General features: G+C 41.6%; 1 protein-coding gene across 1 annotated transcript in view; it reads right to left on the bottom strand.

Annotated features, from left to right (window-relative positions):
- Nucleotides 1-11,014: 11,014 nt before the first annotated feature.
- Nucleotides 11,015-14,078, bottom strand: part of spata20 (spermatogenesis associated 20) — a 43,539-nt gene continuing 40,475 nt past the window's right edge. The window contains exon 16 of the mRNA XM_044013670.1: nt 11,015-12,065. Coding sequence (XP_043869605.1) covers nt 11,889-12,065 — 177 coding nt within the window. The 3' untranslated portion in view covers nt 11,015-11,888. The remainder of the gene's footprint in view (nt 12,066-14,078) is intronic.

Raw genomic sequence — 14,078 nt, 5'->3', positions numbered from 1 at the left:
GCTAGCTGCATAATTACTTAGTGTTTTTCTGAACAACAAATTCCCCTCACCAAATTCAGTAGTTTCTACTTAGCACTTAGCCAAACTTACTTTACGTCGCATCATTACACAAACTCGCCAAACTACCCCGAAGCTGAAGCGTGATACGAACTACTAGGTACTGGCTTTCCATAAGCTAACTGCAAAATGACTTCATGTTTTCCTTCTTTCTTAACCACAAACCTTCATCATAACCACATTTAAAAGAAGTATCTTTTTAGCACTTAGCTAAATGAGCTCAGTCCAGCTAAACTTTCAATAAGAAAACAGGACACGTTTCCTGTTCATTTACACAAATCTAACCTAAAGACCTAAAAAATATTAATCATGCTGATTTAACATCAGTTTATTATTGCAAAAAATAACAAAGCAATTAGGTATATAGCTACCGTAATGTATTACTGTAATTGCTACTGCATGGGCTAGTTATAGCTTTTATAAAGTGTTGTCGGGCAGTTTCTGACTACTTTCCTGAATAGCACAACATCTGGCCAAACAGTTTCAAGTTGAAAGGAGCTCAATGTAATTTTGTTGAAATTCCTTGTTTAGCCTGACTCAAATGAAATTTACAGATAAACAATGGGATGTGTGGGCCACAGCTGCCGATATAGAAATATGCCGTGAATAACCATGAGGCATGCGGTCGGCAAGAAGCTTTCAAACATACACAGACATTTTCAAGTGAGCTCATGCGAGAACGCAGCAGGAAAAGGATAATTCGGATAATTCACAGCGCCTCACGCCACCCCTCACCTAAATGATCCAGACGTCCTCCTGCTGTTGTGGACGCATCTGACCAAGACAATCTCCCGCTGCTTTCGTCACGCGTTGACGACAAACTCTGCAGAAAGTCCAGACCCAATTTTTCCAGACGTTGTCTTTGCAGAAAAAGGCAAAAGAGAAAACCACAGTAAGGAAACGACCGAGGTCCAACAAAGTCTCAAGCAAGCTTAAGTCTTCATCATATATTATGTTTCAGGACAAACAGTTTTAATGTTAAATGCCATTGTGGCAAAACACGAGGAAAGAAGTATTTTGGGTATGTGAGGTAGTAATTAATGATGGAAATACTTCATTTGGCATTTCACCGGTACATCGTGTGCATATGTGTCACCCAGCGCACTTTCACCCATACATACTTCACTACACTGAATCTTAAAACTTTTAACATAGAAAGTGCAACTTTTTTTTATTTTTTATTTTTTTATTTTTACCCAAAAGAAACCAAAGGGCGTCTTATTGAGTTCAGATGGTCGCCCAGAGTTCAGGAGGGATTCCTGCTGTTCCTACATTTCCAGCTCGAGCCCTTTATTATGTAAACGACGTCTCATTCATCATGTGACTGTGATGAGGATGGTCACACAGGAATGCCACCTGGACGCAGATCAGAGAGAAGGATGGCAGCAGTACCGGGGGGAACAGATGTCATATCTGAGCTAGGTAGAAGATTTCCATAAGCCGCTGAAAATCTGGACTGATTCCATCAGACAGAAAGATTGATTTGGGGTATTCCTGGATGACAATGTGTGTGTGTGTGTGTCATTCCTTTGAATATAGAGAGGGTGTAACGTGCTTTTTTTTTTTAGGTAGTCTCTCCTGTCAGAGCAGTCACACTTCATTAACCTGAGTGAGAGGAAGAGGGAAGGCGAGACAGGGATACACGCATGTGCGTGTGTGCGTGTTTCCACAGTCTGGCTAGCCTTCAGCCCCAGTCTGAAGAGAGTTACAGCCACAAAAGCGAGAAGCCACGGAAGTGTTTCGCTCTCTGCTGCTAAACGTCCAGGAGAAAAATGATCTGCAGCTTTTATCCATGTTCCTTGTGGTCAGAATGCTGTTTAGAGTTTAGATGTCTCATCAAAGAGGAATTCCATTTGTACTTTATCAATCTTATTTCAGAGGGCCGGGAGTTTGCGAAGTGGCTTGCAGATGTTTCATTCTTCCTGGGATTTAAGCCTCGGTTACGCCATTAAATATGGCAAATAATGGATTACGTAATTTGTTATGGATGAAATTAAATGGTTTGTGTAATTTGGTGGAAAAATGGAAACTTCCATTTACCCGCATAAGTGCAAATGGTAAGTGTTTGGCAGTTTTAAATTCCCGTATTCTTTGTCTTGAAAATAATATTTGGAAAATTGATAGTTGATGATCAGGTTCGTCCATGATCTCACAACCACAGCAATTAACACAAATCCTAAAGTTGCAGACGTGTGACACAAATGTTTGTTCTTACATTTACTGAGCACGCAAGAAAATATCCTGATGTTCTGCATGAAAGCAAATGTAAATTGCACAAAGTATCCCATTTAAAACACAACCAAATAAAGATCCTGGATCTATTTCTTCTGATTTATTGCGAGGACTAAAGCCAGTTAGTGGTATTTGTATCAGTGCGATACTAATGTAGCATAAATCACAAATATTCAAGCAAGATCCTAGAGGGAAGGACTACACAGATATTGTTTATGACTGAATCCTGGTGCAATATTTACACCTAGGTAACTGTTTTAGAATAAGCCATTTATAACACTTATGTTGCAAAGCTAGCAAGTTTATAGTTAAGCGTTGCTATGACGGCAATATATGATAGATTTACGAGTTAAAAGTTTCAAGATTTCAAGAAAGTTTACTACTTGATGATTGATTTACTAAGATATCACCAAGTCTGAAGAATCTGTGCATCTTTCAGCTAATCGCTTTTTCCTATAGTCTCAATCAAAATGCACATTGATCTTTTCAATGCAATTAAAAATCACTGCATCCTGCTGATTCTGAAAAACAAACCTCAGGTGAGATTTTATCAAGGGAGGTACAGAATACTGAGGCAGTCAAGTAGATGTGGCGGTAATCAGATCGCCAATACCTCGCGCTACTTACAGAATATCAAAGCGGTTATCTGCGTATGCATGAGCAAGAACGTAATGCAGCAAATCACCGCGGAGCTGAGATTTAATTAGCAGGTATTTGCAGTGCCTTGAGTGCAAAGTGGAACAAACTATTCCTGCAAAGACAGATCAAATCACTTTCACTTGTACTGAGGTACCAGAACTTTACTAGGGGGTTCAATAAGAGTATCCACGTAATTATCTCTTCATCATTCAAGTATTTCCCTGTGGGCTGTTCAGATATTCAGGCCCCCCTTTACAACTTTTCTGTGATTGGATTGCAATCGGCTAGCGCCTGACCACTTGTAGGTACAGGTGTGAATACACCCAAGGATGGATAGTTAGATAGGTGGACTCCATTGTGACTGCAGTCAAACCACGCAGTCTACTCTACTTTCGAAGACAACTAATTCCCCGCTACAAAAAGCAAAGAGTCCAAACAATAGCGCGACGTCATGTGTGGCTAACGTTGTTGTTGATATGGCAGCGCAAAGAGGGGGAGGGGCGTAATCGTGATCAGATAGCAATCGGATCTGGACGTGGACACCGGAGACGCATGTAAATATCAGGTGTAAAGGGGGCAAATATTATGCTGCCATCGATTGACTACACTAAACCGAAGATAACACTGAATCTAATGAGAGTGACATCAACTTTTCAAGCTATAAAAAGTGAAGGGTTAGCCAAATTCCTTGTGAGGGCAGGTGCCGTGGTCGCACATACACGCAAGACAAACTTGGATTATCTGTGGATTATTCGGAGCTTCTTGTACATGTGTTCTTACTCACTTGGACACGAGCTGGAAGGGAGCTGGCCAGAAATGTTTCATAGCAAATCTGAAAGCAACAAAAAGGTTCTCAGGACATTTCAGTTGGGAACCAAAATCATGGGACACCTATCTGACCCAACTGATCTATAATTTCTAATGTTGCAGAAAGGAAACCACAGTTTGTTTCATGTCTGGTGGCTGCATCTCTTCTTGGCAGCCCATCTCGTTTTTTGCACCGTCAGCGCTCCTTTGTCACCACGTCTATAGCTATAATCCTTCCTGTCATGAGTGGGTGTGAGACTGTTAAAGCAATCTGGCAAACACTGAGCGTCTAATGCTCTTTCTGCTACAGCATGTCTGAATCATGAAGCACCATATGCAAACAATAATCATCTGTCTCGGCATCTGTCATACAGAATCACTTAATATCTTTTCCATCAGAGGGGCCGAGCTGGTTGCAATTTCACTGACAGTGTAGGGGGAACTTCTGAGAGGAATGCTGCTTTGAGGTGATTTGCTGCTGATAAGGAATCTAGCAAGGATCTTGCATGCAACGCTATGGTACATTAACTTCTCTACAATTAAAATTATTTCTGCAATCAAAAGTTAGAAATGATCCCAGGCCAAGCTTTGCGTGTATACAATGAGCAGGGGTTATTTTTCACTCAAATCTAACAGCGAAGAACATTTGCCGGATACCCCTTTGATGGAGCTTTTGAATATTTATTAATGTCATGCCCTGTTCCATCTGTCTTCTCAAGGCAGCACGTGTTTGCTGTGCACTGCTTGCGCTGTGCTTCTGTGCGACGGTGCTCAACCGTGGTGATTTTTGTGGGAACGCGGCGAGCTACGGTCCAAAAACAGAGGCAAGTAGCCTTAAGTGTCACACCATCCAATTCCATCCACAGCCAAATGAGAGACGGTGCCAAAAGGAACTTTTTCCCTCCTTTGATTCAAAATGGGGGAAGCAAAAAAAAAACAACAGCAACAGCAACTCCTCATCCCAAAGATTAGTCACCAACTTTCCATTGACACTAATGAAATACAGTATGTCATGGGAGTCATAACAACAGATGGCAGGGGCCTGTTGACATTCTCCTCCAACTATTCACTATTCTCCCTCAATTTCTGTGTGCTGGGGTTTACATGTGTCCATAAATGTCGCAAAATGTCGAGCAAATGTCAAGGACCCGAAGACGAGCACTGGACTTAGGCATGCAACTACGAGACGGTGAATAAATGACTGTCCTTCCATCGTTCAAGCAGCTTAACGTCTCGATTGGCACAATCTTTAACCCTCGTATGACGATCGTGATATTCAGGCCAAAAAATGTTCAATGAGTGAGAGCTTCTGCGTCCTTTTTCCCAAGATAACTTCAACTTTCGCTATCTGGCAGTTCTTCGACCATTTAGGTATTACGGTACTGATGTCAAAAAAACATGTGACGCGCTGGTGAATCTCGGCCGTAATGGACGGAAAAGTACATGGGCGCAAAACTTTAGTCCTCTGCTTTCAGCGGTCTAGGAGTTACGGTAATGAAAAGTACGCAAGCCAGATGCTGTCGGCAACGAGGGTAAAAGATGTGTTCAGGAACCCAAGTTTGCTCGTGTGAATGCTCGTCAACAATGACGTAAAACTGACGCAGAGTAAGATGGAAAAGAGAGGAAAGGAGGGAAAAAAACTGAGGGGAAACATGGAGAGAGAAGAAAAAAAACAAGGATTTAATGAGTATACTTCCCTCTCTGCTTTCATCTAACTAGGCTAACATGATGAACTAGTTGCCCTGTTCCAGGTCCTGCATTGCCATTTCAAATCGGCCTCCATTGCTCTAGTTACCTTCCTACGCATCACACAAACCGAGGCCTGGCAACACATGATGAATCTGTGGGAAGAGCAGGAGGGGAGGGAGACGGAGAGTTCACTCTGTTGCTCTGGGAAAATGCTGATTAGTTCACTCGTGTTCCTTATTCACCCACTTTTTGTCTTTGTTTCTCAGTCCATTTCAGAATTTTTATCATTAAAACACAAAGATTGACTCCGTGCCAAATGAGAAACTACAAGATCAATTTCTCCTTTCTGGATGGTGTCTGCTTTAAAAAAATATCATTACATGAATCAAAAGTGACTGAGTTGCATTCATTTAACTTTAATGAACAGGTAATGTTCTAATCGATAGCAGCTGTGATTAAACTCTCCTGGAAGAAACCTGCTGCTGCAACGAGGTAGTTTGGATGACCCCAAATACCAGCTAGAAATCTACTGCAAATCACGAAACACCAGAGGGGAGAATATGGAAGCTAGTTACAGCCTGCAAAAGAAATGAAGTCTTGTGTTAAGTTCATGCTTAAACATGGTAGCAGTGTTAGCAACTTAGCGACTTTATCACTATATTTAGTGAGTAATCAGACCCCTCTAATGAATATTTTTCAAAAAAAAGTGACTAGCGAGAAATCTAGCAACTTTTTCTGGTGTTATTTGGCAACATTTGGAGTGTTGCGGTAAAATATCACCCCGTCGAATCGGCACAAATTCGTGCAAGGAACCTCCGTGTCATTGCGGTCATTTTTGAGGGGGTTATCGTGCATGAAAAGTCTTGAAAGTGTGCACTTAGCTCAGGTGTGGCGAAAATGCCATATTGGATCCCATGTGTTGCACCAGGGCTCTAACGTGCCCCTATAAGGCGAAATGTGGATGGAACAAGCCACGATTAAGTTGTGCTGAATTTAACTAAACTTGGCGGGAACTTGTAATAGCCCAAGACAAACAAAAAAGTAAATTGAGACCACGGCCTCAACGCAACAGGAAGTCAGCCACTTTGAATTTAGCGTCCATCTTGGCGTTTTGCATGCTTTGTACATAAAAATCAAAAATGTTGTGCTTAAAAATTTTAATGTTTTACTGTGATTGCAGGTTCCCAAGTGGACCATGAGGCTAAAACCAGATTTAAGAGAACAAAAGGGAAAAAATACTAGGACATTTGATTGGAAAGTTACTTGGTTACTTGGAAAGTTGAACTTTTCTCAAAGTCAGTATCAGAAACTTGTTACCACGTGTAGCACGAGCAAAGCCAAGCAACAAAATCATGAACACAAGTGGCAAATCTGAAAGGATAATCTGCAGTTACAGATGTCACGGATGCGGACGCATAAATCAAATATAGCCTCATATTTCCTGCACTGATGTGAGGTTAAATGTCCCTTTCTTGGCAGTAATGGGCTTCCATACAAACACACACACACACCTTAGGTTTTATGGCGTAATCTAACAACTGGCTGGGATTTGTCTTTCTTTCTTGCCGTCATGAGGAAGAAGAAAATCTGCTCTCACGTTTTATTTTTTTAATAATATCTCTCCTGGTGCAGTAGATCATATACAGTGGTCAGCTGCTTTTCCGGCTGCTACGCTGGAAAAATGGCAACACAAGAGCAGCGGTGACGGTCGCACGAAGTGAATGAACGGGAGCAATAAAACACACAAGGTTACAACCACAACGACCAATGGATCAACAATAAAAATCAATACAGTGTTCATTTTCTGCTCATTTCACAGGAAATAAGTGACCGGGTCACTCTCACTGGTGTCAGCTGAGCTGAGTTCAACCCAATATTATGTGTCAAAATATGAGTTTTTCTTTCATCTAAATGTACGGGAACAGCAGAGAGTTTACTGCGTCTTCCAGCATCACATTTATGAAGATTCAGCACGAAAAAGTGAGGTTTCATAAATGATTGGATTTGTTGAAGTTGCAAAGAAGGTACTTGTTAATTAAATAGTAGTTTTGCCAATGCCGAGGCATCATTTTTAAAATGAATGTGCTGTGGACAGCAGCGTACTTAATTTTTGTAATTCCATTCACTGAAGCTCCAAGAACAGAGAGTGAGGCAGAAGACGCTGAGTGTCAGTAAACACATCAGCAATAATTGGTCGGGATTTTTTATTTTTTTACAGCAGTGGGAGTACTGTGCTTTTCTTTATTTTTTAAACAACCTTATTGATGCGTGGCTATCATGCAGTGGAGGAAAAAACAACAAACCCTGGTTTTAAAGGTCCAGAGTGTCAGATCTAGAACAGCGGAGGCATTTACATAAAAAGGAAAGATATACTTTTCATGGTTTGCTTTGTTAGCTTTTGCTCTAAAATATCCAATCAAGCTGCTGTAGAACAGATGCAACTCGATATAAAGCAAGGCCCTTGCATAAAGAACATATCAAAGTCTTATTCTACAGCAACAAAAAAACCTGGCCAAAAAAAAAACCCAAAAAAAGACTAGCTATAGAGAAAGATATTTTACAGCAACTACACATGTATACAAACATAGATTTTAGCCCAATAGTTGCACCTAAATGTTGGGCCTTGGATCACACTGGACCTTTAAGGACAGGTGAAGGAACTAAGGCAGAGGTCTCAAACTCGTGTGACCCCCAATTAATTTCATTTGGCCCTACACTTTATTTAATTATTGTTTTTTTATGTAAATTCTCATTTTAAATCACAAATACATTTATTAATTTATGAACATTTACTGTTCCATATCAAAACAGACACTTTTATTTTGAAATGATACGAAAAACGGTAGCAAAATGCCATTTTTGCAATGTAATTGTGGAATTTTGTGACATCATTTTAAGCTTCTCTGACTGAACAGTTTTAAAAAGTTTGACTTTCTTTCACTTCACTGACCCCTCCTGACCAGACGAGATGCTGAGTGTTCCCTTTGAGACCCCTGAGCTAAAGAATGCCCACCAGTGTCCTCACAACTATAGAAGGAACAGGACGCACCAGCCTGTGTCAATTATTACATGACATGTCAATATTAAGTATTGAATGTCCTCACAAAGTTTCTTGACCTAATGAGGCAGGAGGTCAAAGGTCTGTATCATGCTTTTCTAGTTTTTGATGACCACTCAAAGCTACTTTACACTACAGTTTTGCCATTCACTCACACGTTCATACAGTGCATCTAGCCAGCAATTGAACTCACAAACTTTCAGCCACTGAGCCACTGTGGGATATCTATACGGTATATATATATATGTACACACATATATATATATATATATATATATATATATATATATGTACATATATATATGTATACACCGAATAGATATATTACCAGTTTTCTTATAAACACATATAGAGGTTTAAGTTTTAAGTGACAAACAGGAAACTTTTACACTGAGCAGAAACTCAATATCAAACTCTTTTCCAAACACAATTAAGTCGTGCGGTGTTATGAAAAAAATAAAAAATAGCATCCGAGTGGAGAGACATTTTTAAATCTTATCTTAGTTTTTTTTAAGCCAGAATAAGAGACGAGAATAAGATCCTGCCTTCATCTCTGAACCTCTCCAACTGAGTGTGTGACCCTGTTCACGGCCCCCTGTGACCTCATTATCACACACACACACACATATACAGTATATAAATATATATATACACAAACCTACAAATAAAACACTACGTATACGGCGTTGCTTCTCCTCTTAAATGCCATATGCAGAAATGCAGTTTATACACAAGTTTGGATCATTACAAAGTTGTTGCCGGCTAAATCAAACATCACTATCTCACTTTAATGCGGTTTCAAACAGCCTCCACTCTTTATTTATGTGTATTATGACTTATTTTTGAAGACGCTACCATCTGAACTGGATCTAAGTGAATCAATCTCTCTTTTGGGGGTTTGTACATTTACGCATTATTAATGACGGTGTCAACTTTACCACTGATCTGTAACAACTTAATTAAAAGGCCAAAAGGTTTGCTGAGGTCAACCATTAATCTCCACACTTATGAAAATGTAGCTTGTGCAGCGTTTAAAGGGGGAAAAAAAAGATCGACTAAATGAAAAGACAAGCAGCTCCAATCCATGTCGAGGCACAGAGAGACGTGTGAGAGTGTTTTTCCAAAGATAGAAGGGTCCCAGTCTGGTGAAATGATAGGGTGAGACACCGAGGGAGGGATAGGGGAGACGCGTGTTTTGAAGCATTTAAAAAAATTGTATGAAAAGGAGCCTCACTGTTTGTGATCTGACAGGTTAAGAGAAGTGAAGTCGGGACACGACGGGGGCTAAAATGGAGCAGAGTGAAGCCTCTCTCTCTGATCTATCGGTGTCTGTTCCTTAACTTCCTCCTCTCTTGTTCTGCTTTCTTTTCAGTTTTCTTTGATAATTTATTGTTCTTGAAAAGAAGGGAAGTGTGGAAAGGGGACTGGTAAGACAAAAGATTAAGGAGAAAGGAATCACTATTTCTCCTGCTGCTGTTTCTCCTCCTCAGCGTCCACAGCCGGGAGCTGGAACCTTCAGAGACAAAGTCCCTCGCCTCAACATTAACAGTCCATCTGTCTCCCTCCCTGTCTCCCACACACACCGCCTCTCCCGTGAGCACCTTCTCATCACAACACCCAGTCCCACAGAGTTTACATTTACCTTCATCCAGGCTGCTGCAGCAGAGGAACACACAACAGTCGCTTTCTCCCTGTACGATCATTATTTATAGTACAAAAGAGGAGCGAGGCGGACTGCTGGGACGTGCTCACAATGGAGCTTACTGGAGATTTCCCATCATGCACTGGGGGAAAGATACACACATCATAAAAAATGCCACAATCAGTTCTGTCAGTTTTTTTTCCGTGACTCTTGAAGCAGATGGACGTGCTGCGAAGACTCATACGATAAGTCTTTGATACTGACCTGAGTTCAACATGACTCTTGGACTTGCCGGGCCCAGATTCTGGCAGTTGGAGTCATTATACTTTCTCCCAGACCTGCACGGAAGTCCACACATGTTCCTGAAATTGAGTTCCTGTATGGGGGTGTCAAAATTAGCATCGAAAATACACTTTTATTGTAAACTATAAATCATTCCATGTTAACTTGAAGGACTTTACTTCAGTGAAATTCAGTGAAATATCATCATCGCTATATCATGATGGATATAGCCTACCCCTACTAAGAAGATGTCAGACTTCTTTTTCACCTCTTGACCAGACTAGATGCTCAGTGGCCCCCCCCAGGGTCATTTGAGTTTGAGACCCCCGGTTTACGGTTGTAAACATGAGAACCGCACACTCCGGAAAACCCAATTTTACACCAAACAGTCCCAGGCCCTTTCTGTGTTGAGTTTGCATGTTCCTGTGGGTTTTCTCCCACCTTCACATCCTGTGTTAGGGTAACATCATCAGTCAATGCGGAGCTGGTCCTCAGGTGCTGCTCAGTGGCCGCTCCCCTCTCCTAGCAAAAGATGGGTTCAAATGCTGAGGATGAGTTCAAGTCACAATGTTTAATGGAGGATGAATAAAGTTATCGTTACCAAAACAGCGAGTTCAACTTTCTTTATTGATAGCGATAAAGACATGGAGAGGAGTCAGTGAAATAAAAGAAATAAAAATAGTGTTTCAGAGACAAATCACAGCTTTGAAGATGTGTTCATGGAGCCCTTTTGTAACACCCTGTTCCAAGATAGTAACCACCCTTGAAGCATCAAATTTGATAAGAGAATTAGCTTTATCCCTCAGGGTTGTGCGTATTTGTGTACATGATGTGCCCCGGTGTCTTAACCCTCAACGTTAAGGTAAAGAGCGGATGTGAAGCTCCTTCTCTGTGAGGAAGTACAATTTTACTGCGTGTACTTGGACTCGTACAAACCTGCAAACAAACCTCCGTTTGTACACTCGCTCACAAACCGGGGCATGCGGGGCGTCTGCTGTCAGATCCATGTGACACGAAAGTGGAGGCTGCGACACGGGAGCTACAAAGGAACGACAGAGGCAAGACAGCTAAAATAGTGTCGGTCCAGTTCATCCAAGCGCTCTGAGTCTGCAGTTTACTTCTGGGCTAACAGTCAAGTCAGGACATTTCTGTACAAGTGCGGAAGCGTCTTCCATTAAGCTGCCACTGCTGATGTGCGTGTTCCTTTAAAAGGACAATATTGTACACTTGAATACATCGACCATCTGTCTCATAAGGTCAGCAAAGATTAAAAGATAACAGTTGGTGTCCGAGGTAATATTTAGCTGGTGCTGCTCATGACAAACAAGCTGGAGTTAAAGGTCTGGCTCAGGTCACCTCATGGCGACTTCAACAACTAATGTAGCTTTGGATTTCCAGGCAAACGCACAGACAGGCTCGAGTTGCAGATAGATTTCCAAGTGTTAAAAGTCTCAAGTCTGTAAAAGTACTTCTGGTCCACATTCACGCGACCCCGTCCAGCAGGAGCCGGCGCAGATCTTCGGGGTCAGTGACGGGCAGAGAGCAGCTGAAATCCTGGCAGACGTAGGCGGCGGCGACACCGCTCTGCTGCGACATGGAGGACAGGGCGGGCAGACGCCGGGACAGGAAACCGTCACTGCTGTCATTCAGCATCAACACCTGACGGAAAAAGACATGAAACACAAGAAAACAGTGAGATAAAAGCAGTTGTACGCCTTCACTAAGCAATACGGTTTCACTCTAATAAGCCAATTTAATGAGCGTTGTATGTTTTTAAGGACAATGACTTTGATCTAAGCAGTTAATCCTTGAGTCCAAGAGAACAATTGTACCAAAGTTAAAGAATTCTTCAAAAAAAGGTTTTAATAAGGCCATAGTAAAAGATAACCATCAAAATGTCATATGTTACATTTGAGTCCAAGTGATTGTCATCATTATTTGGCTTTTTAACCACCTAAGTCTACTAAGTCCATTTCTGACTCCAAATGAACGTTTGCTCCACATCTGAAAGGACTACTTCAGGTGTTCATGAGATACCACATGTAGACTAGCAGAGCCGGGAACTGAACTCACAACCTTCAAGTTGAAAGATGATTCGCTCTACCACTGAGCTCCAGTCGCCATAAGGTCACAGCAGTTTAATATTTTCAAATACCAAAATATAAGAACATGAGTGCAAGTGAACATTTGAGGTAATGCGGTGACAAAGCAAAGAAATGTGCTTTGACATTTCAAAGCAACCTTACCCTTAGGCCACGAAAGGGTTAGGGTTAAAGACTTAAATTAAATTCAAGTGAACACTTGTACCAAAGTTGAAAGAAGGTGTTCTGGAGATATCGGGTACTGCAGTGACGAAGCAAAAAATACACGCTTTGGAGGTCACAGCAACCTTCCCCCCCCTCCTCAGGCCACCAAAATGTAATCAGTTCATGCTCGAGTCCAAACTTTCGATTTGTGCCAAATTTTAAAGGACACCTAGGAGGTGTTGCAGTGACAAGGCAAAAAAAAAAAAGATCACAGCAGCTACTGTATATCCTTTGACCCCAAAAATCAAATCTGTTCACACTCCAGTCCCAAGGGAAGTTTGCTCCAAATTTGATAAAATTATTTAATTGTTCTTTTGTGGCATGTGTTTTCGATGCACTTGGTTTTGTTTACACATAAATATTTTTTTTGAGACGCAACACATTTGCGGTTTTATTTTTAACGAGCCTACTGCGTCTGGAAGTATCTCTGGAAACAGTCTGGACTGTCACTTTTATGCACGTCTTCTCTGTAATGGCAGCGGTCCAGTCGCTAATAATGAATGTGGTTGGGAAGGACGCGCGCGTCTGTTCGCGTTCTTAAAATACAGATCCAGAGAGCGTCCGCTTTAAAGTGAGCACCTTCCGTTTTTTTTTTTGTTTTTTTTTTATTAGTACTACAGCTATTAATCTGTCACATACAAATATAAATTAATAAGAACTGTGGGTCAGGGGCTGCCGTGGTCTCATGTCCACAAAAGAGGGGAAGTCAAGTGAGTGTGTAGTTCCCGAGTGGCAACCCCTCCAAGAGGCGGTGTTAACAGTGTTGCCATCCCTTTATCACAACATAAATAATGGAATGGCGGATGAAAAACGATTTTAACTATATGGATTTATTGACTGCAGTAGTAAAGCGGCTCAAGGTGACAAAAGAGATTTGTGTGTGTGTGTGTGTGGACAGGCAGCAGAGCAAAGTTAAAGAGGGCCGCCCTGGTCCATCCCCGAGGCGACTTCCTGTCAAACATGTGTCATTTCCTACTGACCCAGCACCACCTGTGGTTCACAACTGAGCGAGAAATGACAACGTAAACAACGAGCCCAGACAGAGTGATAAAAGACGGAGGAGGAGGAGGAAGAAGAGAAAGACAGGCTGAGAGGAGAAGAGAGACGTGTGGTCACCACAGGTGACTCTCTATCTGAGAAGACAGGACCCTGTCTATATGTCAGCCAGTATGAGAATGACTTCAGTTGAATAGGAACGCATTAAATGAGACTGGAAGCCTGGATAACTCAGGAAACATCTGTAATCATCCATCACACAAAATCCCACTAATGGTCCAAGCGTCCAAAAGTTCAGATACCCATTTCCTGAAAGAAACAAACACATTCCACACAAAACGGCGCGCTTGATGTTTGCAGCACTGGTGCG

This window comes from Solea senegalensis, linkage group LG18, assembly GCF_019176455.1.
Source record: "Solea senegalensis isolate Sse05_10M linkage group LG18, IFAPA_SoseM_1, whole genome shotgun sequence".
NCBI classification, from domain to species: Eukaryota; Metazoa; Chordata; class Actinopteri; order Pleuronectiformes; family Soleidae; genus Solea; species Solea senegalensis.
This window is presented reverse-complemented; position numbering and strand designations above follow the sequence as displayed.